This window comes from Sitophilus oryzae, unplaced genomic scaffold (assembly GCF_002938485.1).
Source record: "Sitophilus oryzae breed Bouriz unplaced genomic scaffold, Soryzae_2.0 scaffold_805_pilon_pilon, whole genome shotgun sequence".
NCBI classification, from domain to species: Eukaryota; Metazoa; Arthropoda; class Insecta; order Coleoptera; family Curculionidae; genus Sitophilus; species Sitophilus oryzae.
The window spans coordinates 434,173-456,732 of record NW_022147423.1 but is presented as its reverse complement, the minus strand read 5'-3'; the positions used below and the strand labels follow the sequence as shown (position 1 = coordinate 456,732).

General features: G+C 30.7%; 1 protein-coding gene across 4 annotated transcripts in view; it reads right to left on the bottom strand.

Moving 5' to 3' along the window:
• Positions 1-22,560, bottom strand: part of LOC115888636 (zinc finger protein 502-like) — a 136,355-nt gene that overhangs the window by 14,134 nt on the left and 99,661 nt on the right. For 3 of the 4 annotated variants that reach the window (XM_030908405.1, XM_030908407.1, XM_030908406.1), the window contains exon 5: positions 21,431-21,701. In XM_030908405.1, the coding sequence (XP_030764265.1) occupies positions 21,431-21,701 (271 nt within the window). The remainder of the gene's footprint in view (positions 1-21,430; positions 21,702-22,560) is intronic. The other variant, XM_030908408.1, reaches the window with a different exon arrangement.

Sequence of the window (22,560 nt, the reverse complement as noted above, 5' to 3'; positions counted from 1 at the left end):
TGGGCTATTAAGTTTCGTAAATGAGGTGATACATATTATATTCCCAACTAAGACATTCCATGTTATGTTATATTAATTTCATATGGATACTTTTCAGATGTAAGTCCACATTTGGTCTTTAAAAATGGCATAAACCCGACCCTATGGCCCCAAGATGTACCCTTTCCTCCGGACGAAGGCAAGGAAGAGGTGACTTCGACATATGGGGATGGTGAAAATGGAACGAACGAGAGGACGAATTGTTTTTCACCAAATGGCGTTGTAGGAAATTTGCAGTATCCAGCTTATTTCAAAAGACGCCAAAGGTAATGAACACAAATAAAACAATGATCGAAAAAATGTCGTCAGCGATGTCTACGAAATGAAGATCGCTGTCATTTTTTATGTAAAATTATGTGGGGAATGTCATCGATCGTCATTTCCGTATCATACGGTATCTATACCTTTATGGATAATTCATAATTATTACAAAATCTGGTTAGACACACTGAATGAAGGTAAAAAACTTTAATCCTTAACTACTGATCATAATAATTTTACATACGTTTTGGGTCAGATTGACCCATAATATATTTTTTAATTTATAATCAATTTAAGAAAGAAAAACTTAAAGGATCTTTTATTTTATTGTATTTTTTAATAACATAAACCTTTTGTAGAAAAAAAAACCGAACAGTTTCTTAAAACTACAATACAAAAATAAATTAATTGCAGGTCTTAAAATTGTGTATATATGTATTTATTTTTATTTATAACCCAGTTATGTTGAGAAACAATAACGAACTCTTCACTAACTCCAGACCTAAACACAAATAATATACCGTATGATCGAAAAAATTGGCGTCAAAGACGGCTGGGAAATGACAATTGATGATAATTTTGGCAGGGTCAATCGGTTAGGCGTCAGTTACTAAAAATGTATATACATAAAGCTTGTCAAAAATTAACACTAATTTAAAATAGAAAGATTAAAAAATGATTGAACGTTTCCAGAAACACAAAAATATAAAAATAATTACAACCTTTTTAAGACCAACTGGCAGTAAGCCCCATTAAAAAATAAAGAAGGGTATGGGCCAAGTAAATGATGTGTAGGGCTTGACCTCGCCAAAATTACCTTCGATTGTCATTTCCCAGCCGTCTTTGACGCCGTTTTTTGTCGATGGTACTTTTGTTTAAACAACAAAAACACTTCACGTACGTGTCTTGTATTTATTGGGCAAATTTGTGTACAACAAACACAATTGGTTTAGTTTTTAACTGTTTATTTCATTGGCGATATGCACAGATTTTGCTATAAATTTCTTTAGTGGCAATCAGGTGGCAATATATATGGAAACAATAGCTTACTTCAGGTTTCTCTTATTACCGATTAAGTAGAAAATTATATTAAGTAGAAAATTATTTATTAGAAATAAAGTCTTCATATTTCCTTCTGCGCATACGCATCACAGTTCTATGACGGTTCAGAATCGGTAATAAGAGAAACCCGAAATAAGCTAATATGTGGCGACAATTTCGTTATGCACGTTGAATGGGAAAATAAAAAATCAGGGAGGAAAATATGGAACTAAAGAGAAAATAAACGGGCGTATAATTTAGTAAAAATAGTAAAAATGTTTGCTGATATAGTTTGTTAAAAAAAATAGTAAAAAATTGCTGTTTTTTACTAGTATTGGCAACGCTGGTAATGTCATATGTCATAGTGATCAACTGTCAGACCACTGCCGTTCTTTAAAAGATCAGCCTGGGGGCGGACTTTTGTTTACTTCATCAGCTGTACATACTTAGATATTGGGTTAGATTCCGTTTCATATTTTGTCGGTTGATTTTTGGTTTTAACTCTATGATTTTTGGTATTATTTATTATTGTAGTGCAAAAAACTAATTATTTTGGTGNATCGGTATTGCTTCGTTCATAACAGTAATGCTTCCATAAAATTTTATTAGTCTATCTCTTTTCGTTTTCAAGATAAAAAATAAAAACATTATTTTTCCGCCATCTTTGTACCGCGATATCTCCCTAATGGTTGACTTTTGACCCAACGTTTATGAAGCAAACTACCCTTTATTTTGAACAGGGAATCGCCCCCTGAAGTTTTTCGCATTTGTTTTGAAACACCCTGTATACTAAAAGTTAAACTTAATACATACTTAAAAAATCATGATATTGTACTTCTTCAACGCTATTTGAACGAAAAACGATCAATGAAAATAAATGTGTTTGTACGGATTTGGAATATATGCCCATTTGATTTAATATCCAAATTTATAAAGGGCGTAGTTCGGAAACCATTTGTCCCGGAACAAAAATGTACGGAATCGTTTTTATAGAGAATTTTGTCAGCTTTATTTTTGAACATGGTGTGTTTTTCAGTAGATGTCATAGTTTCTGAGATATAAGCAAAAAAGTGAAAAAATTGACATCTAACTCTCCCCACTCCTCGAGCTCATCGTCTATCTTCGGGGACTTTTAACACATATCAGCCCAAGACTAGAGGAATCGTTTAAAACCATTTTCAAAACTGTGGGATTTTTTCCACCGATGATGATTTTCTTTAACTAATTTGACTGGGGTATAACATACTTTTCCTACTTGAGGGCTAATAACTTATTTATTTACAAATTAAACTTGTACAGGGTGAGTCAACGATAGAGTAAAGTCCATTATCTCATTTGTTTCGAGGTTTACAAAAAAATGTTAAATATAAAAGTTATAGGGAAGGTTAGGATACAAATATTAAAATTATTATAGAGTATACAGGGTGCTTCAAAAATGTGTGGTGGATATAACATATGTTTTTTTTAAATGCAACACCCTATTTTTTATTTTATTTTTAGATTCTGTCTAAAATTTCATAACTTTTTTTTATATAATGTTATATACTTAAAATTAACAGTTTTTGTGTTATTTAAATTTGTTTAAATAAATGTCAAATTGCAGTGTGATAAAAAATTGTCAGTGGTACCATTGTTTCTGAAGTTGGAATACCAAAATTTGGTATGAGAGTTTTATAAAGATGAAAAAAAAAGATATATGTAAAGATATTTTAGTTAAATGCTACAGGGTGTTCAAAATATAAATTTCAACTACTTAAAATTAAAAAATCTCAAATTTTTCAAATGGTACACCCTATATATTTTCATTTTTTCTGATAGATTTTGCAAAGCTCTTCAACTTTTATTAAGTATGTCATATACCTATTTTTGATAGTTTGCGATTTATTCCAATTTTTTTCTATTTTTACCATATCTTTAATACAATTAGGTACGCTATAACATCATAGTTGCCATGACAAAAAATAATAATGATCAAAATTTCATATGTCTGTTAAGCAAGTTAAGAATAAAACGTGAATTTTAGTTTACTTTGTTGTAATAAGTATAAATGGTAGAGGTAAAGATAATAGTTTTACAGATTTTCCTGAAAATGAATTAGTCAATGTGACTGATATACACGAACAAGCCAAGATAAACATATTTTTTGGCTCAGTACTATATATTACATAGTACTTTGCTAAGTACTATAAGAATAGATGTAGATTATCTAGAAAACATTTTCATATTATATTATATTATTTTCAGTGTGTAATGGGACGGTTTCGCAGCTGTAATATTGGCTTTATGAAATGAATTATAAACCAGAAATTTTGATCATTATTATTTTTTGTCATGGCAACTATGATGTTATAGCGTACCTAATTGTATTAAAGATATGGTAAAAATAGAAAAAAATTCGAATAAATCGCAAACTATCAAAAATAGGTATATGACATACTTAATAAAAGTTGAAGAGCTTTGCAAAATCTATCAGAAAAAATGAAAATATATAGGGTGTACCATTTGAAAAATTTGAGATTTTTTAATTTTAAGTAGTTGAAATTCATAAATATATCTTGAACACCCTGTAGCATTTAACTAAAATATCTTTACATATATCCTTTTTTTCGTCTTTAAAAAACTCTCATACCAAATTTTGGTATTGCAACTTCAGAAACAATGGTACCACTGACAATTTTTTATCACACTGCAATTTACCATTTGTTTAAACAAATTTAAATATTACAAAAACTATTAATTTTAGGTATATAATATTATATATAAAAAAGTTATGGAATTTTACGCAGAATCTAAAAATAAAATAAAAAATAGGGTGTTGCATTTAAAAAAATATATGTTATATCCGCCACACTTTTTTGAAGCACCCTGTATACTCTACAATAATTTTAAAATGTGTATCTTAACCTTCCCTATAACTTTTATATTAAACATTTTTTTGTAAACCTCGAAACAAATGAGATAATGGACTTTACTCTATCGTTGACTCACCCTGTACAGAACCTTCAAATATCCAGGTGCATATTTACATTTTCAGAGAAATTGTGTGCAATAATAATTAGTTTACAAGCAACCATAGTTAATATTAATTGTTTAGAAATATATTTAATTTAGTCAAGTAAACCATGAAACATTTAGCCCGTTTAAGATATTTGTTTAATTCATGTTTCTAAATAACTTCTATCGAGTTTTATATTTTAAAAAGTTTATCAAACCATTATGAAACAATATCTGAACTAAAACTATATAAATTATTTTATTTAATTCTAAGGATTATGTTAGATGGTTTAATTGCCCATTTGAATAATTACAGCTTCAAAAAACTTATCAGTAAGAATTTTGGATATATATTTATTTACTATGTTTATACTATATCTCCAGGTTTAGTACTCTTTAGTACTATATAAATATAAAGTCCCAAGTAACATTTTTCGGAGCCTAAAGTTTTATTAAAAGGTAACGGGTATTTATAAGAGGTTTATAAGGAGCCTTAACTTTTATAAGAGTGTTTAAAGTCTTATAAGAACACTATTGGTGTTAAAAGTTTTGTAGCACCTTGAAAAAATACCAAAATACTTGAAGTTTTATAATATTGCATCCAAAATGTTTTCGTTACCTTATTTATAAAACCTTTGGTGTTGGTTACTTAAGGTTTTTTTAAAAGGGTTTTATAACGTTCTTAAAAACCATATTATGAAACTTTTACTCTTGGGGTTTTATAGCTTACTTCGTAAAACCCTTATAAATCCTAAGGCACCTAATAAATATTCTACAGCTACTACAAAACCTAAAGAATTTTATAAAACTTATAGGCCCAGTAGCAACTCCTTTCATGTGTAGAATAGGGAGCGCTATATTTTTAAGGTTAGGTTATGTTTCATATTCCTGTTTTGCTTTTGTAAATCAAAGATGGAAGAAGAAAGAAAAAATTGAAAAAAAATTAAATACAGTAGCAGTTTTTATAGAAAGTGTATTAAATCCCGTAAAAATATCTTGTGAAGCACACCACCCACAACTACTAAAAATTACCAAAACTTAAGACAGACGTTCCTCAAGAAGATATATTGCCAAATACTTCGACTGAATCGACTGCCACCGATGAAGGAAGGGGCAAAGGACCTTTGGAAGAATGTATAGATATCAGGGAAAACTGGTCAAAGACGGTGTTGATTTTCCATCTTCTGTGGTTTGGACAATTTTTAAGTGCATTGAAGGGCTTTGTTTTAATTATTTAGATTAAAAAATTGTTTTGCAAAAGCCAAAACGCCCGAAACAAAAAGAAAACATAAAACTATTAAGTATCACAAATCACAAAAGCACCTAAGGTTTTATTGCAAGAGCAAAATTCCCATAAGACACCTAAGGAAGTGTTATAAGAGTTTTTAAGGAGTTGATGATTACTTAAAGGCCCATATACAACTAGAGGTTTTTAAAAGGCGAAATGGCGAACATGACGTCCTTTTATAAGGCGGCCATTTTATGTTTGTGTTGTTGTACATACACAAAAAAGAAGAATATTGCATTTTAAGCAGTATTACCGAAACTAAGACGTATTTTTTCGAAAGCATGGGGTTAAGAAATGTTGCGCAGTTTATTTGCAAAAAAAACAAATCATGAGATGTAATTTTAATTTTTTGGTTTTTACAAAATAAATTATATTTGGGTTCTAAACGGGGGCGCTTTAGTTTTAAGAAGGGTAAAATGTTAATATTACTCGATAAATCTTCCGTGCCAATAAAATTTAGTCATCATAGAATTCTTACAGAGTGTTTAACTTGTTATGATAATTATTATATCCCACCATTTTTATCAAAGTGAAAATCCATTGCTGTCAACTTTAAAAAGTACAAGCAGAATAATAATGACAAAGACTTGAAATAGAATATATGGCAAACGAACATTGTAGAAAGAGATGAACTTAAAAGGGGCGTTTTTTATTTAGGTGTTTATAAACACCGTAGATCAGGAAGTTTATAATGGCTATTGTAAGGAATATTAAAGGTTTTAAAGTGGTAACGAAAATGTATTCCTTGCCGCTATAAAACTTATTTATGGTTTATAAAGGTAACGACAACCTCTTAGTTACCAATAAATGGAGAGTAAAGGTCACGTTAAAGGTTTTATAAGGTACTAAAATTTAGTCACTGTTACCTTTATAAGATTCTCCATTTAAGTGCTATAGGGGTGTTATAAGGGTAACGAAAACGTTTCGCGAACAATTGATAGGCTCTTAGGTTTTATTAAGTAGGTTATGGAAACGTAACCATTACCACTATAAAACAAAAAATGTTAGTTGGGTAAGTAATTATAGTAGAGAAGTATAATGATCTAGTGATCATTCGGTGTTGACCTGAACAAGAAATCAAATGTAATTTGATTATAGTTGAAGATTTATTCAAAGTTCTTACTAACTATTAGGGTGTGATATAATGTGAAATAGTGAGGAAACAAGCAGCAGACCACTCCAACCGCCCGCATCCACATCAAGCGTTATTTTCTAACCCTGAAGATAACATAATGAGGTACTCCTCCCCATGTATATATTTCTTCGAAAAATTATTGCTTTAATTCAAAAGCGTTTTTTAGAAGTATTTATTCGTTTTTGATAAGAGCTGTTTAAATATCGCAATAGTAATATTTATTAGCAACCCAAGTGGCAAAAGAAATTTTAAAAGGATTGAATTATTTTTATAACAGTCGAATAGCGTTGTCTTAAGGACTGCTTGATTTTATTAAGCGTTTGGTTTCGACCATTCTGTTTTTTAATAAAAGTTGTCATATTAAACTATTTTCTAGTGGTTTTTACAACGTATCCTATAACGCATTAAACGATAATTTCTTTTATGTGATATAACACTTAATAAGACAATGCTATATGAGATAACAAACATATTGTTTTATTAGACTCTTATACCCACCATGTAAGAGTTCTTAATATTCATATAACTAGTAGTCACAAGATCATATAATAGTTACTTAAACTTGTCTTATTAAAGTTGTATTACGTTGTATGATAGAATGTTTTATTGCGTTAAACTACGGTTCTGTATACAACACTAGTTATATAGCCTTATATGATAAAATTGTGATTAACAAAATAAATTCGCTGTAATATCTGCATTATAAAACTGGTAATGTATAATATAACCTCATTTTAAATTAAATGGTATAACTAGTTATTTATTTTGTTATTGTTGTTGTTGCAAAAGTAATATCTACGTACGAGTATAATCAATCACAGCTATTATGAATTCACTATTGTTGTAGGACAAAGTTGGAAAAAAGTTAACAAACGCAGTGGTAGTTATAAAAGAGCATGTAAGAAAAAACTCCTCGGAATTACGGCAAATAATCCCGAGAATTCCCTGGGTTCCCAAAAGCCATTGTCTGGCTTCTTCAGAGCATTGTTGCCACCTTGATGTAAAAGTTTTACTGTAGTAATGTTTGCATTATTTTATTGTTGTTTTTCCAAGTCCTTAGGTTATCGCTCACTCGTCGGGCATGCATGAAATGCATTGCGTGCATGAATCCATGAAAATCTGATCATGTTTGTTAGTTTAAATACTAACCAAATGAGATTTGGCAACATCTATTTGTCACAAATCTCAATATGTCAAAAATAGTTCTATAGTGCTTGGAAATTCTACGCAATGATAGATATTTATCCTATACCGTTTTATTTTACAACAAAGACTTATTTAAGGAATTCATTTATAATAAAATGGTTGTATTATAATTCGCCATGTTAAAAAACATCAAAATAAATTGTAAAATGTTATTTTAGAGAACTATTTTGTGATAAGATTCCCACATACAGTAATAAACTGTTTAATTAAATTAAAAACAAGAATTTTTTGAAAATTTTATTTTATTTTATTGTTTAAATTTATACGTACACTTAATCGAAATTAAAGCGCTTTAATTATTTGCCAAATACATACCTATAATCTACCAGTAAAATTTTCGGCGCATCAAAAATTGTCCCTACTTTTCAAACCCTATTAATGGCTCTACCCGCCATTTTCACCGTCGAGTAAAGTCTCCTTTTTAACAATCCACATCTCTAGATTCATTTTACGACACGCTTAAAATATAATTTGCTCCTAATATTCTTCGGTAAAAAATAAAATACTCCTTTATACCTCGCTAAAATGATCAAATGTTTTTACTGTTCTGTTTCTTAGATGTGACCACGTAAATACACAAATAAACTAAGTTTTTTATAATAGTTATATAACGCTGTGTAAAATAGTTGCGTAAGAGTTGTTATAACCTTTTTTTAATAGAACTTCTAATAACTACTAAAACGGTTGTAGATAAAAATGGGTTCCTTTTTTATGGTTGTAAAGCTATCATATTACGGTCTTACAGCACGTTATATGAATTGAGTTATCCTATAAAAATTATCACATGGCTGTTTATACAGCCTTTATATAAATAAAATTGATTAATTTTGGGACGGCCCAAGCTAATACAAGAGTACATTCCAATATTCGTGGACATAGAAACTTACGACGTAGTTTTTGACACAATTATTGCAATTAATTATTAAACTACTTGTTAAAGATAAGTAGTAAATACTTTCGTTTTGTCACGGCAACTATGATTTTATAGCGTAATTGTATTAAAATTAGTGTAAAAAAAGAAAAATTGAATAAATCAAACTATTAAAAATAGGTATATGACAGGCGATTAAAAGAAGAGCTTTGCAAAAATCTATCAGAAAAAATGAAAATATATAGGGTGTACCATTTGAAAATTTGATTTTTAATTTTAAGTAGTTGAAATTATAAATATATTTTGAACACCCTGTAGCATTTAACAAAATTGTCTTTTACATATATCCTTTTTTTCATCTTTTATAAAACTCTATACCAAATTTTGGTATTGGAACTTCAGAAACAATGGTACCACTGACAATTTTTTATCACACTGCAATTTACCATTTGTTTAAAACAAATTTAAATATTATTAAAAAACTATTAATTTTAGGTATATAACATTATATATAAAATAGTTATGGAATTTTACGCAGAATCTAAAATAAAATAAAAAATAGGGTACTGCATTTAAAAAATATATGTTATATCCGCCACACTTTTGAAGCACCCTGTATACTCTACAATAATTTTAAAATGTGTATCTTAACCTTCCTTGTAACTTTTGTATTTAACATTTTTTGTAAACCTCGAAACAAATGAGATAATGGACTTTACTCTATCGTTGACTCACCCTGTACAGAACCTTCAAATATCCAGGTGCATATTTACATTTTCAGAGAAATTGTGTGCAATAATAATTAGTTTACAAGCAACCATAGTTAATATTAATTGTTTAGAAATATATTTAATTTAGTCAAGTAAACCATGAAACATTTAGCAGGTTTATAAATAACTTCTATCGAGTTTTATATTTTAAAAAGTTTATCAAACCATTATGAAACAATATCTGAACTAAAACTATATAAATTATTTAATTTAATTCTGAGGATTATGTTAGATGGTTTAATTGCCCATTTGAATAATTACAGCTTTAAAAAACTTATCAGTAAGAATTTTGGATATATATTTATTTACTATGTTTATACTATATCTCTAGGTTTAGTACTCTTTAGTACTATATAAATATAAAGTACCCAAGTAACATTTTTCGGAGCCTAAAGTTTTATTAAAAGGTAACGGGTATTTATGAGAGGTTTATAAGGAGCCTTAACATTTATAAGAGTGTTTAAAGTCTTATAAGAACACTATTGGTGTTAAAAGTTTTGTAACACCTCGAAAAAATATCAAAATACTTGAAGTTTTATAATATTGCATCCAAAATGTTTTCGATACCTTTATTATAAAATCTTTTGGTATTGGTTAATTACGGTTTTTTAAAAGGGTTTTATAGCGTTCTTAAAAACCATATTATAAAACTTTTACTCTTGGCTTACTTCGTAAAACCCTTATAAATCCTAAGGCACCTAATAAACATTCTACAGGTACTACAAAACCTAAAAGAATTTATAAAACTTATAGGCTCAGTAGCAACTCCTTTCATGTGTAGAATAGGGAGCGCTATATTTTTAAGGTTATGTTATGTTTTATGTTTTATGTTCCTGTTTTGCTTTTGCAAATCAAAAATGGAAGGAGAAAGAAAAATTGGAAAATTAAATACAGTAGCAGTTTTTTATAGAAAGTGCGTTAAAACCAGTAAAAATATAAAAAAAAAAAAAAAAAAAAAAAAAAAAATAAAAATTACCAAAACTTAGACATTTCTCAAGAAGATATATTGCCAGATACTTCCACTGAATCGACTGCCACCGATGAAGGAAGGGGCAAAGGACCTTTGGAAGAATGTATAGATATCAGGGAAATTTGGTCAAAGACGGTGATGATTTTCCATCTTCTGTGGTTTGGACAATTTTGAAGTGCATTGAAGGGCTTTGTTTTAATTATTTTGATTAAAAAATTGTTTTGCAAAAGCCAAAACGCCCGAGGTTAAAAAGTGAGGTTATAGTCAATGGTCAAGTTTCTATAAATACCTTTTTGGTAACTTATAAAACTATAAGTATCACAAAAGCACCTAAGGTTTTATTGGAAGAGGAAAATTCCCATGACACCTAGGGAAGTGTTTTTAAAGTGTTGATGATTACTTAAAGGCCCATATAAACTAGATAAGTTTCTAAAGGCGAAACATGAACATGACGTCCTTTTTATAAGGCGGCTATTTGTGTTGTTGTATCTATTATTGAAAAAGAATACATTAAACATTTTTAAGCAATATTACCGAAGCTTTAAGACGTATTTTTTCAAAGCATGGGTTAAGAAATGTTGCGTTTATTTGCAAAAACAAAAAAAAAAAAAAAAAAAAAAAATGTTTTTCAAAAATAAATTATATTTGAGTTCTAAACGGGGCGCTTTAGTTTTAAGAAGGGTAAAATGTTAATATTACTCGATAAATTTTCCGTGTCAATAAAATTTAGTCCTTATAGAATTTTATAGAGATGAGTTGTTATGATAATTATAACACGCCATGTTCTACTCAGTGAAAACTATTGCTGCCAGTTTTAAACTTTCAAGCAGAATAATAATGACAAGGACTTGAAATAGAATATATTGCAAACAAACGTTGTAGAAAGAGATGAACTTAAAAGGGGCGTTTTTATTTTGGTGTTTATAAACACTATAAAAAGGAATATAAAGGTTTTAAAGCAGTAACGAAAATGTATTCCTTGCCGCTATAAAACTTATTTATGGTTTATAAAAGTAAAGACAACCTCTTAGTTACCACCATCGGAGAGTAAAGGTCAGCCGTTCAAGGCGATATACTAAAATTTGGTCACCGTTACCTTTATAAGATTCTCCATTTAAGTGCTATAGGGGTGTTATAAGGGTAACGAAAACGTTTCGCGAAAAATTGATAGGTTCTTAGGTTTTATTAAGTAGGTTATCGAAACGTAACCATTACCATTATTAAACAAAAAATGTTAGTTGGGTAAGTAATTATAGTAGAGAAGTATAATGATCTAGTGATCATTCGGTGTTGACCTGAACAAGAAATCAAATGTAATTTGATTATAGTTGAAGATTTATCCAAAGTTCTTACTAACTATTAGGGTGTGATATAATGTGAAATAGTGAGGAAACAAGCAGCAGACCACTCCAACCGCCCGCATCCACATCAAGCGTTATTTTCTAACCCTGAAGATAACATAATGATATCATCCTCCCCATGTATATATTTCTTCGAAAAATTATTGCTTTAATTCAAAAGCGTTTCTTTAGAAGTATTTATTCGTTTTTGATAAGAGCTGTTTAAATATCGCAATAGTAATATTTATTAGCAACCCAAGTGGCAAAAAGAAATTTTAAAAGGATTGAATTATTTTATAACAGTCGAATAGCGTTGTCTTAAGGACTGCTTGATTTTATTAAGCGTTTGGTTTCGACCATTCTGTTTTTTAATAAAAGTTGTCATATTAAACTATTTTCTAGTGGTTTTTACAACGTATCCTATAACGCATTAAACGATAATTTCTTTTAATATGATATAACACTTAATAAGACAATGCTATATGATAACAAACATATTGTTTTATTAGACTCTTATACCCACCATGTAAGAGTTCTTAATATTCATATAACTAGTAGTCACAAGATCATATAATAGTTACTTAAACTTGTCTTATTAAAGTTGTATTACGTTGTATGATAGAATGTTTTATTGCGTTAAACTACGGTTCTGTATACAACACTAGTTATATAGCCTTATATGATAAAATTGTGATTAACAAAATAAATTGCTGTAATATCTGCATTATAAAACTGGTAATGTATAATATAACCTCATTTTAAATTAAATGGTATACGTAGTTATTTATTTTGTTATTGTTGTTGTTGCAAAAGTAATATCTACGTACGAGTATAATCAATCACAGCTATTATGAATTCTGGACAAAGTTGGAAAAAAGTTAACATACGCAGTGGTAGTTATAAAGAGCATGTAAGAAAAAACTCATCGAAATTACGGCAAATAATCCCGAGAATTCCCTGGGTTCCCAAAAGCCAAAACCTCTCGGGTTGTCTGGCTTCTTCAAAGCATTGTTGCCACGTTGATGTAAAAGTTTTACTGTAGTAATGTTTGTATTGTTTTATTGTTGTTTTTCCAAGTCCTTAGGTTGCCGCTCACTCGTCGGGCATGCATGAAATGCATTGCGTGCATAAATCCATGAAAACCTGATCATGTTTGTTAGTTTAAATACTAATCAAATGAGATTTGCCAACATCCATTTGTCACAAATCTCAATATGTCAAAAATAGTTCTATAGTGCCTGGAAATTCTGCGTAATGATAGATATTTATCTTATACCGTTTTATTTTACCACAAAGACTTATTTAAGGGATTCATTTATAATAAAATGGTTGCATTATAATTCGCCATGTTTAAGGCAGAATTTTTGTATGGCCTATGGCCGCCATTATATGAAGCAAAATTAAAAACATCAAAATAAATTGTAAAATGTTTTTTTTGAGAACTATTTTGTGATAAGATTCCCACATACAGTAATAAACTGTTTAATTAAATTAAAAACAAGAATTTTTGAAAATTTTATTTTATTTTATTGTTTAAATTTATACGTAAACCTAAATCGAAATTAAAGCGCTTTAATTTTTTGCCAAATACATACCTAATCTACCAGTAAAATTTTCGGCGCAACAAAAATTTTCCCTACTTTTCAAACCCTATTAATGATTTTTTATATTACATATTTGTTGTACCTTTTGGCTCTACCCGCCATTTTCACCGTCGAGTAAAGTCTCCTTTTTAACAATCCACATCCTCTAGATTCATTTTACGACACGCTTAAAATATAATTTGCTCCTAATATTCATCGGTAAAAAATAAAATACTCTTTTACCTCGCTAAATGATCAAATGTTTTTATTGTTCTGTTTCTTAGATGTGACCACGTAATACACAATAAAACTAGTTTTATAATAGATATATAACGTTGTATACCCTTTTTATAGAACTTCTATACTACTAAACGGTTGTATAAAAATGGGCCTTTTTTGGTTGTAAAGCTATCATATTACGGTCTTATAGCACGTTATACGAATTGAGGTATCCTATAAAAATGATCATATAGCTGTTTATACAGCCTTTATAAAATAAAATTTGATACTTGGGAACGGCCCAGCTATACAGAGTATTCCAATATTCCGTGGACATAGAACTACGACGTATTTTTGGAATAAAAATAAGTTCGTTGGACACAATTTACCTCTACACAAAAATGCTTCGTTTATCCGCTAGATGGCATCAAACTTTAAAAAAAATCAGATATTTTAAGAATCGTAATTCCGATTTGAATGAGATTTGGTTGTCTATGTTTTGCTAAGTGCTTTAACATTTCACTTTCATAAAAATCAAGAAAAAGCACGAGAAGGGTAAAAACTACCCCCACTCCTACATAAATTTTTGTGAAAATATTACTTTTTCGTAAAATGATTCTTCTAATGTTTACTACATTCTTTGTCTCTTGTAAAAAACGCCACTGTGCGTATTTTTTGAGACAAACAAATTTTCAGATAATTCTGTTAGGGGATTTAAACGCAAGAATTGGAAACAAGGTAGTGGATGGAATAAAACCAAAATATAACGAGAATATAACTAATAGAAATGGCGAAATTTTGACCGAATTCTGTGGACAGAACGAACTGAGAATAAACAACACATATTTTCCCCATAAAGAACAACATAAATACACCTTCTATGACAATAGAAACAATAAATCAATAATCGATTATATCATCACCAATCGAAGTTTCTTACCAACAAATAATAGACATAAGAGTCTTATCCTCAGCCAACATTGGAACAGATCACAAACTTGTGCTAGGAAAGATACGAATAGGTGCGCCGCTATCCAAAAAAAGACCATCGATAAAAACTGAAAAATTCAATATAGAATCCCTCAACCACGAAAGCACTAAACAAATTTATTCAAACAGATGCCAAACACATGTCACTCTTAACCCCATAGTACAGTTTGATACTCCTAAAACAGCTTGGAACAAACTGAAAGAAAACATCTGCAAAGGTGCTAAAGAAGCTTTAGGAACACGTACTGTATCACACAATAGAAGACCGAACATTAAACCTTGGTTTACATTAGAAGTCAAGAACATTACAAGGGAAAAGAAGGAAAAATACTTACACCAGAGAACCGAAATATCTATACCGAAATAAGGAACAGGACTAATAATAGCGTACGAGAAATTAAAGAAGAATATTGGCAGCGATTTAGTAGCGAAATGGAGGCGGATATGTACGGAGCACAAAAACGTATTTGGAAGATGTTGAGGGGTTTGAAACGAGAAACAAATGAAACAATACAACTAAGAACAATTGCAGAAGATACGTGGGAAAAATATTTCAGAGACTTATACGCAGAAACAGATGAACCAATGGAAGCACAAGAGACAAGCCAAAGAGATAATACAGAAGATCATGCGCAAATCACTTACAAGCAAGTAGAAGAGACATTAAGGAAACTTAAAAATAGAAAATCTCCTAATTAAGATAAAATACCAAACGAGCTAATAAAAAACGGAGGCACGGCTATCATAGAGGAATACACAAAACTGTTTAACATTATATTACAACATAAGAAAATACCAGAAGAATGGAAACAAAGTATAACAATACCCGTTTTTAAAAAGGGAGATAAAACAGATCCAGCAAACTATAGAGGAATAACATTACTGAGCACCTCGCTAAAACTTCTGACTAAGATCATTGCAGACAAAATCTCCTCAATAGTGCCAATAAGCGAGGAACAACAAGGATTCCGAAGAAACCGATCAACTACCGATGCACTATTCATACTCAGGCAACTAGTTGAAAAATCCTTAGAATATAACTCTCCAGCCTATCTATGTTTTATAGATTTAACAAAGGCCTTTGATAGAGTCCAACTAAAAGACATCATCACCATTTTGGAAAGCGGTAATGTCTCGAAAGAACTCACAGAACTTATCAAGGACTTAAACACAAACACAACAACCCAAATAAAAACAAACTTTACCTTAACGCAGCATCTTCGAACTACAACTGGTATTCGCCAAGGCGACAGCCTCAGCCCTCTGTTATTCAACACAATCATGGATCAAGTAATAAAAACCGTCAAGAATACTGGATTAGGATATCGAATGGGAATGCATAAAGTAAACATATTATGCTATGCCGATGACGCAGTACTTATTGCAGAGTCAGAGGACGACCTCCAAAGAATGCTACAAGCTTTTAACAGACAGGCAGAAAAACTTAACATGCAAATTTCCACAAATAAGACCAAATGCATGACCATTACAAAGGAGCCTCTACGGTGCAAATTGGTAATAAAAAACAAAACTATTGATCAGATAATGTCATTCGAATACCTCGGATGCAAAATTACAAGCTCAGGATTCCTGGAAGAAGAAGTAAGGAAACAAGCCAATAAAGCTGCCGCAATATCAGGACATCTTAAATATCCCATATGGAAAAACAAACATTTGAGTACAGAATGTAAGTCAAGAATATACAAAACCTGCATACGACCAGTGATGACATATGGTGCGGAAACCAGAGCTGAAACATCAGTAACAAAGAGAATCCTACGAACTACTGAAATGAAGACCTTAAGAATGATAACTGGATACACATTGAGGGACAGACAGAGAAATGTAGACATAAGAGAAAAGTGCCAAACAAACGACGTTGTCAGATGGATAAGGCAGAGAAGAAGAGAATGGAACCAGCATGTCAATAGAATGGGCCCCGACAGAATGGCCATAATAATTCGCAACAACGTACCCCATGGCAGAAGACCTACTGGACGACCACCTAAACGTTGGCAAGACAGTTGGCAGTCAACCTCGCAAGAGTCGCTTAGACGAGGAGGAAACCGGAACTAAACAGGCGATACGCCTTCTAAAAGAAAAAGAAGAAGAAGAAACAAATTTTCGAAGCTTACGCCAAAAAAATATTTTTAGTCATCTCAAGGTACGGAGGCGCATAAAATCTATTATGCTCTAATAATCTAGTTGGCGAAACTATGGAAATTTGTGTTAGTGTCATAAATTATATTTGACAATAAGCATCATCAAGAGCTTAAAAAATTATAAATTTTAAATCAATTAACGTTCGTGTTTATTTTTGATTGATGCCGTCTAACGGACAAACGACGCATTTTTGTATAAAGGTTGTTCTATGTCCACGGAATATTGGAACTCCCTGTATATTTTGTAAGTCTGCTTTGGAAAAACCAATTCTCTAAGAATCTGTCAATTTTTATAGGCGATAGATGTAAAGTAATAAAAAAGAAAAAAAATGATAATCATACTTTGAAAAATTGTGAAAAATCATCACACCCGCAAAAATTATGTAAAATCAATATTAAGAAATTGTTTAAATTGATATTAATCTCTACGACTCTAGTCTAACTAATAATATACTAAGTAAACATAATCAAAAGAAACAAGTAGTTGACAGTAACAGTATTATATTTTTTAAATATTAGTAGAATAGAGGATCAGATGTTTCTTAATAGAAGTTTATGATTTTGATTGACATTTTTCGATTTATTTTTAAATAGTAAGTTTATCCATTATGATTATTGTTACTTCCCAGTAGTTAGTACGCAAAAAAAATAAATTACGAATTACGACATTACGAATGTTTGTTGGCATAATATGGAAAAAACTGCTTCTCCTATAGTGCCTGAAGAAGCGACAATAAAGTCGCGAAACGTCGCAAAAACATAGTTTCCTTTCAAGCCTTCCCAAACACCCACGATTTTTTTTCTGCATAGTAAGTAATAATTATACCTCTGTATATAGCTTTGCGTTTGTAGATGCACTGCCAAGTAGAGAATTATAATCTGGATTCATAGAGGCATACACAAAAGGATAACCTAGTATTTTAGTTTCAGAGAGTAGGAATCTCTTCCCAAACGGAGTCATTGAGATATTAGAAGTGAGAACAGGAACTGGAATTTGAGAAATCCGAACTGGAACTGGAATGAATTTATGTGCAACAATTGAATTGCTTAAAAACCTAATTAAATTTACCCCTAATTATAATCACCCCTAAATGGGTCTGAAGTCAGACCTTGATCCGTTTAACTATTATATACTACTAATAGTACGAGAGCTAGCAACGTCGGAAAAACAAGTATTTTGAGACGTCTGGCTCTTTGATATATCTTTTACTATGCTCTTTGGAACAGCATGCGGCCCGTCTGGCTGCCGTTAAACGTTGCGTTTTGTTTTACTGCGCATTGAAAGAAGATCCTATATTTTTATTAGTCCTTTAAATTCTGGTATTGAATATAAATCGAACATGTCTCCATAGCGCAGTGCGTAGAGTTTCCGACCACGAACCGATGATTCAGAGTTCGAATCCGGGTCAGGACAAAGACTTTTTTATTTTATTTTCGTTTATATTCTGAATAGTAAAGTATTAAATATTTGTTCTTTTTTTAATTACCAGAATTATTTAATACTTTACTATCAGAATATAAACGAAAATAAGATAAAGTCTTTTGACCTGACCCGATTCGAACTCTGAATCATCGGTTCGTGGTCAGCACTGCGCTATGGAGACATGTTCGATTTATATTCAATACTGGAATTTATAAGGACTAAATGAATGAAAAATATAGGATCTTCTTCCGATGCGCAGTAGTAAACGCAACGGGTATCGCTGGCAGCCAGACGGGCCGCATGCTGTTCCAGAGAGCATAGTAAAATATATATCAAAGAGTCAGACGTCTTAAAATACTTTCTCGAAAACGTTGCTAGCTCTTAGACTATAAGGCTAGTTGCCTTGACTAATGTTTAGCTGACAACAAACTAGTTTTAATAATATAACATTGCATTTTCTGATTTTGCATGCGAAACGTGGACGTTCAATGCAACGGAAAGTTCGAGGCTAGAGATTTGGGAAAGAAAATTACTGAGGAAGATTTTCTGAAAAGAAAATAGACGAGATCTGGACCAGAAGAACAAATGAAGAATTAAAACAATAACGGGAGTAGCAAGAGTACAAAGACTGAGAGGGCTGGGATACATTGAAAGAATGTCTGAAGCAAGAGTGCATCCTAGTATGATTATGAAACGTGAAATAGGTGGAAAGAGAAGAAGGGGTAGACCGAGAACCAGATGGAAAAAAGAAGTTGACGAGGACTTGAGAAGGATAAGAGTAGATGGGTGGAGAAGAAAGGCGAAAGACAGAAACAAATAGAGAAAGATAACCAATCAAGCCATGAACTTTTAAGCTTTTAGAGCTATTATATATATTTTCTGATTCAGTAAGCTCTTTGATGTGAATTTACACTACCAGCGACTCTTATAAAACCTACCTTTTTTACATTTGTATAATATAGTTTCCATATACAGGGTTGTTCACCACATACGACACGGAGTATTGTAGCTAAACGATGAGATTTTTACAAATTGTAAGTTTGGGGTTCGTTGAAGGACTATTAGAGCTACAATTTAAAAATATTTTTACAAGATACAGAGTGTCCCAAATAAATAAAAAATATCAAAGTTGTATTTTTTTAAAAGGAACACCCTGTATATTATTACATTTTTAGTTTCTACGATTAAAATAAAGGTAAATTTGATTAAGGTTTATTATACTTAAACTTTACCGTTTTTGAAATATTTTCAATTTTGTGAAATTGTAGTCAAAATTTTAAAGCTTCATTTCTCCAAGGGTATCAATGTTTTTAATACTAAATATTTAATGAAGTTTATTTATTGATCAGTTATTGTGTTGCAATAATAAAAATAATAGTACCTTATACACAGTGTCTAAAAATTTATTTTAAATAATTATTAGCTTCAAACGGCAATAACTTCTTTAATTTAAATGGAATGCCCTATATATTTTAGGAGAATCAGATGCACAATTAAATTGTCTATCAAATTGTATTATACCATTTTTTACCTATCCCTTCAAGTTTTCGTAGAAAATGCATTTTCTTCTAAATTAGACCTCATTTATCAATATATCTATGGAATATTGACATTTTAGATTGTTTTTAAAGCAACAAATGTACAAAATGTACAGACTAGTAATATTATCGTTTTTAGCAAAACGATAATATTACTAGCCCATTTGTATGCAAAAAGAAAACTATTTAAATCTTTATAAAAGAGTATACCATTAATTAAATATAACACCATTATTCCGCCCATATACTAATTAATTACATACTTAATTGTGTTCGTTAATAAATTATTATAAATAAATGTGGATTTGAGTCAGAAATCAATATAATAATAACTTATCAAATTAAAGTCTCTGTTGTTATAAATAAGCATTTATTAAAAAATGAAATATCATTTTTAAGGTGTTACTTTTTATCACACTGTCTAATGCCCATACAAAATCCAGTTTTTTAGTATTTGGAGCAATTATTATTAATCAACGCAAACAGTCAGTTAATGTAGTTTGAATACTGGAATCACAGCTGGAATCATATTAATTGATCCTCTTTAACAAATATTTAAACAGTTTTTTTTATTTTTTAATGAAATAAACGAATTATATCGACAATATTAGTATCTGTACTCTTTAAAAATTTGGTACATCTTTAAAAATAATCTGAAATGTCAATAGTCCATGGGTATATTGATAAATAAGTTCTAAATTACAAGAAAATGCATTTTCTACGGAAACTTAAAGAATAGGTAAAAAATGGTATAATATAATTTGATAGACAATTAAATTGTGCATCTGATTCTCGTAAAATATACAGGATGTTCTATTTAAATTAAACAAGTTATTGCCGTTTGAAGCTAATAATTATTTAAAATAAATTTTTAGACACTCTGTATAAGGTGGTATTATTTTTATTATTGCAACACAATAATTGATCAGTAAATAAACTTCAGTAAATATTTAGTATTAAAAACTTTGATACCCTTGGAGAAATGAAGCTTTAAAATTTTTCCTGCAATTTCACAAAATTGAAAATATTTCAAAAACGGTAAGGTGTAAGTATAATAAACCTTTATCAAATTTATCTTTATTTTAATCGTAGAAACTAAAAATGTAATAATATACAGGGTGTTCCATTTAAAAAAATAAAACTTTGATATTTTTTACTTATTTGGGACACTCTGTATCTTGTAAAATTATTTTTAAATTGTACCTCTAATAGTCCTTCATCGAACCCAAAACTTACAATTTGTAAAAATCTCATGGTTTAGCTACAATACTCCGTGTCGTATGTGGTGAACAACCCTGTATATTTGTATAAGTAAATGCTACCTAAACTCTTCTATCTTAATAGCTATCCTGGTTAAGTTCACTTTGGCTAAATATGTAGAATTTTAACAGGCATTCCTACGTCATTGTATTAGCGACTAAATATGTTAAACTTCTCATGGACAATAAGAAAAGCATCAAAATGGATTGTGATAAGACGCGTCAGTATCAAAAACGAATATGATTTGTACAAATTAGCTATAATTATGAGAGATCTTCAGGGCGATATGTGCGCTGCTAAGGCTGCGAGAGTGGCCGCCGCCAGAGGGGGCATTGCTCGCCTTGGTGTGTGCGGACGTGCTGGTTGAGAATAGCCTTCTGCCGAAAGTGTTTCCCGCACTCGGGGCACTCGTACGGCTTCTCACCCGAGTGGATCCGCAAATGTTGGTTGAGGATGGCGCGCTGTCTAAAGGTCCGTTCGCAGTAAACGCAGGCGTACGGTTTCTCGTTGGCGTGGATGCGCAGGTGCTGCGTCAGATGCGACTGTTGGCGAAAACGTTTGCCGCACTCGGGACACCCGTACGGCCGGCTATCCGTGTGGATCCGCTCGTGCTGCAAAAGAAAAAATTCAATGTATTCCTGAACTACAGAGTATTAATAATACAGGCTGGCTCCTCTCAAATGACGCGGAGACAGTTTGTATTGAAATGAAACTTTGTGAGCATATGTAGATTATTTCAAAGCACTTTTTAAAAATATAGGGTCCTAAAAAAGTTACATATCAAATTTGTGTTTTTGTAACGGAACATCCTATACAGGGTGTTTCAAAACAAATGCGAAAAACTTCAGTGGGCGATTCATTATTCAAAATAAAGGGTAGTTTGCTTCATAAACGTTGGGTCAAAAGTCAACCATAAGGGAGATATCGCGGTACAAAGATGGCGGAAAAATAATGTTTTTATTTTTTATCTTGAAAACGAAAAGAGATAGACTAATAAAATTTTATGGAAGCATTACTGTTATGAAAACACACTTTCTGGTAATTTTTTCACTTTTTTAAAATGAGTGGAAGGGGTTGAAATAAACTACCCCTATCATTCTTGTTAACGAAATTTAAAGAAAAATCTTATCAAACACATGCAAAAAAATTAATTTGGATAGTTTAGTTTGTTTAGAAACTTTTTTATCTCTTCTATTTTTTGATAAAACTCACCGATTTGAAATTAAAAAATAAAATGTAAAGCATTACATGTCAGGACAAATAACATTTTCTTATAAAGAATCTAGTGGGCTGCTGTAATTTTTTAGGAAAAAATCTAGTCGGCCGCTGTTACTTTTTAAGATGTTCCTAATATTATTTTATTTGACATTACTCTACTGCAATACGTTATTATCTAGATGATTATTAGTATCGTTATTATCACTAGATTCTTAATCTAAAAATGTTTTTTGTCCTGACATGTAATGCTTT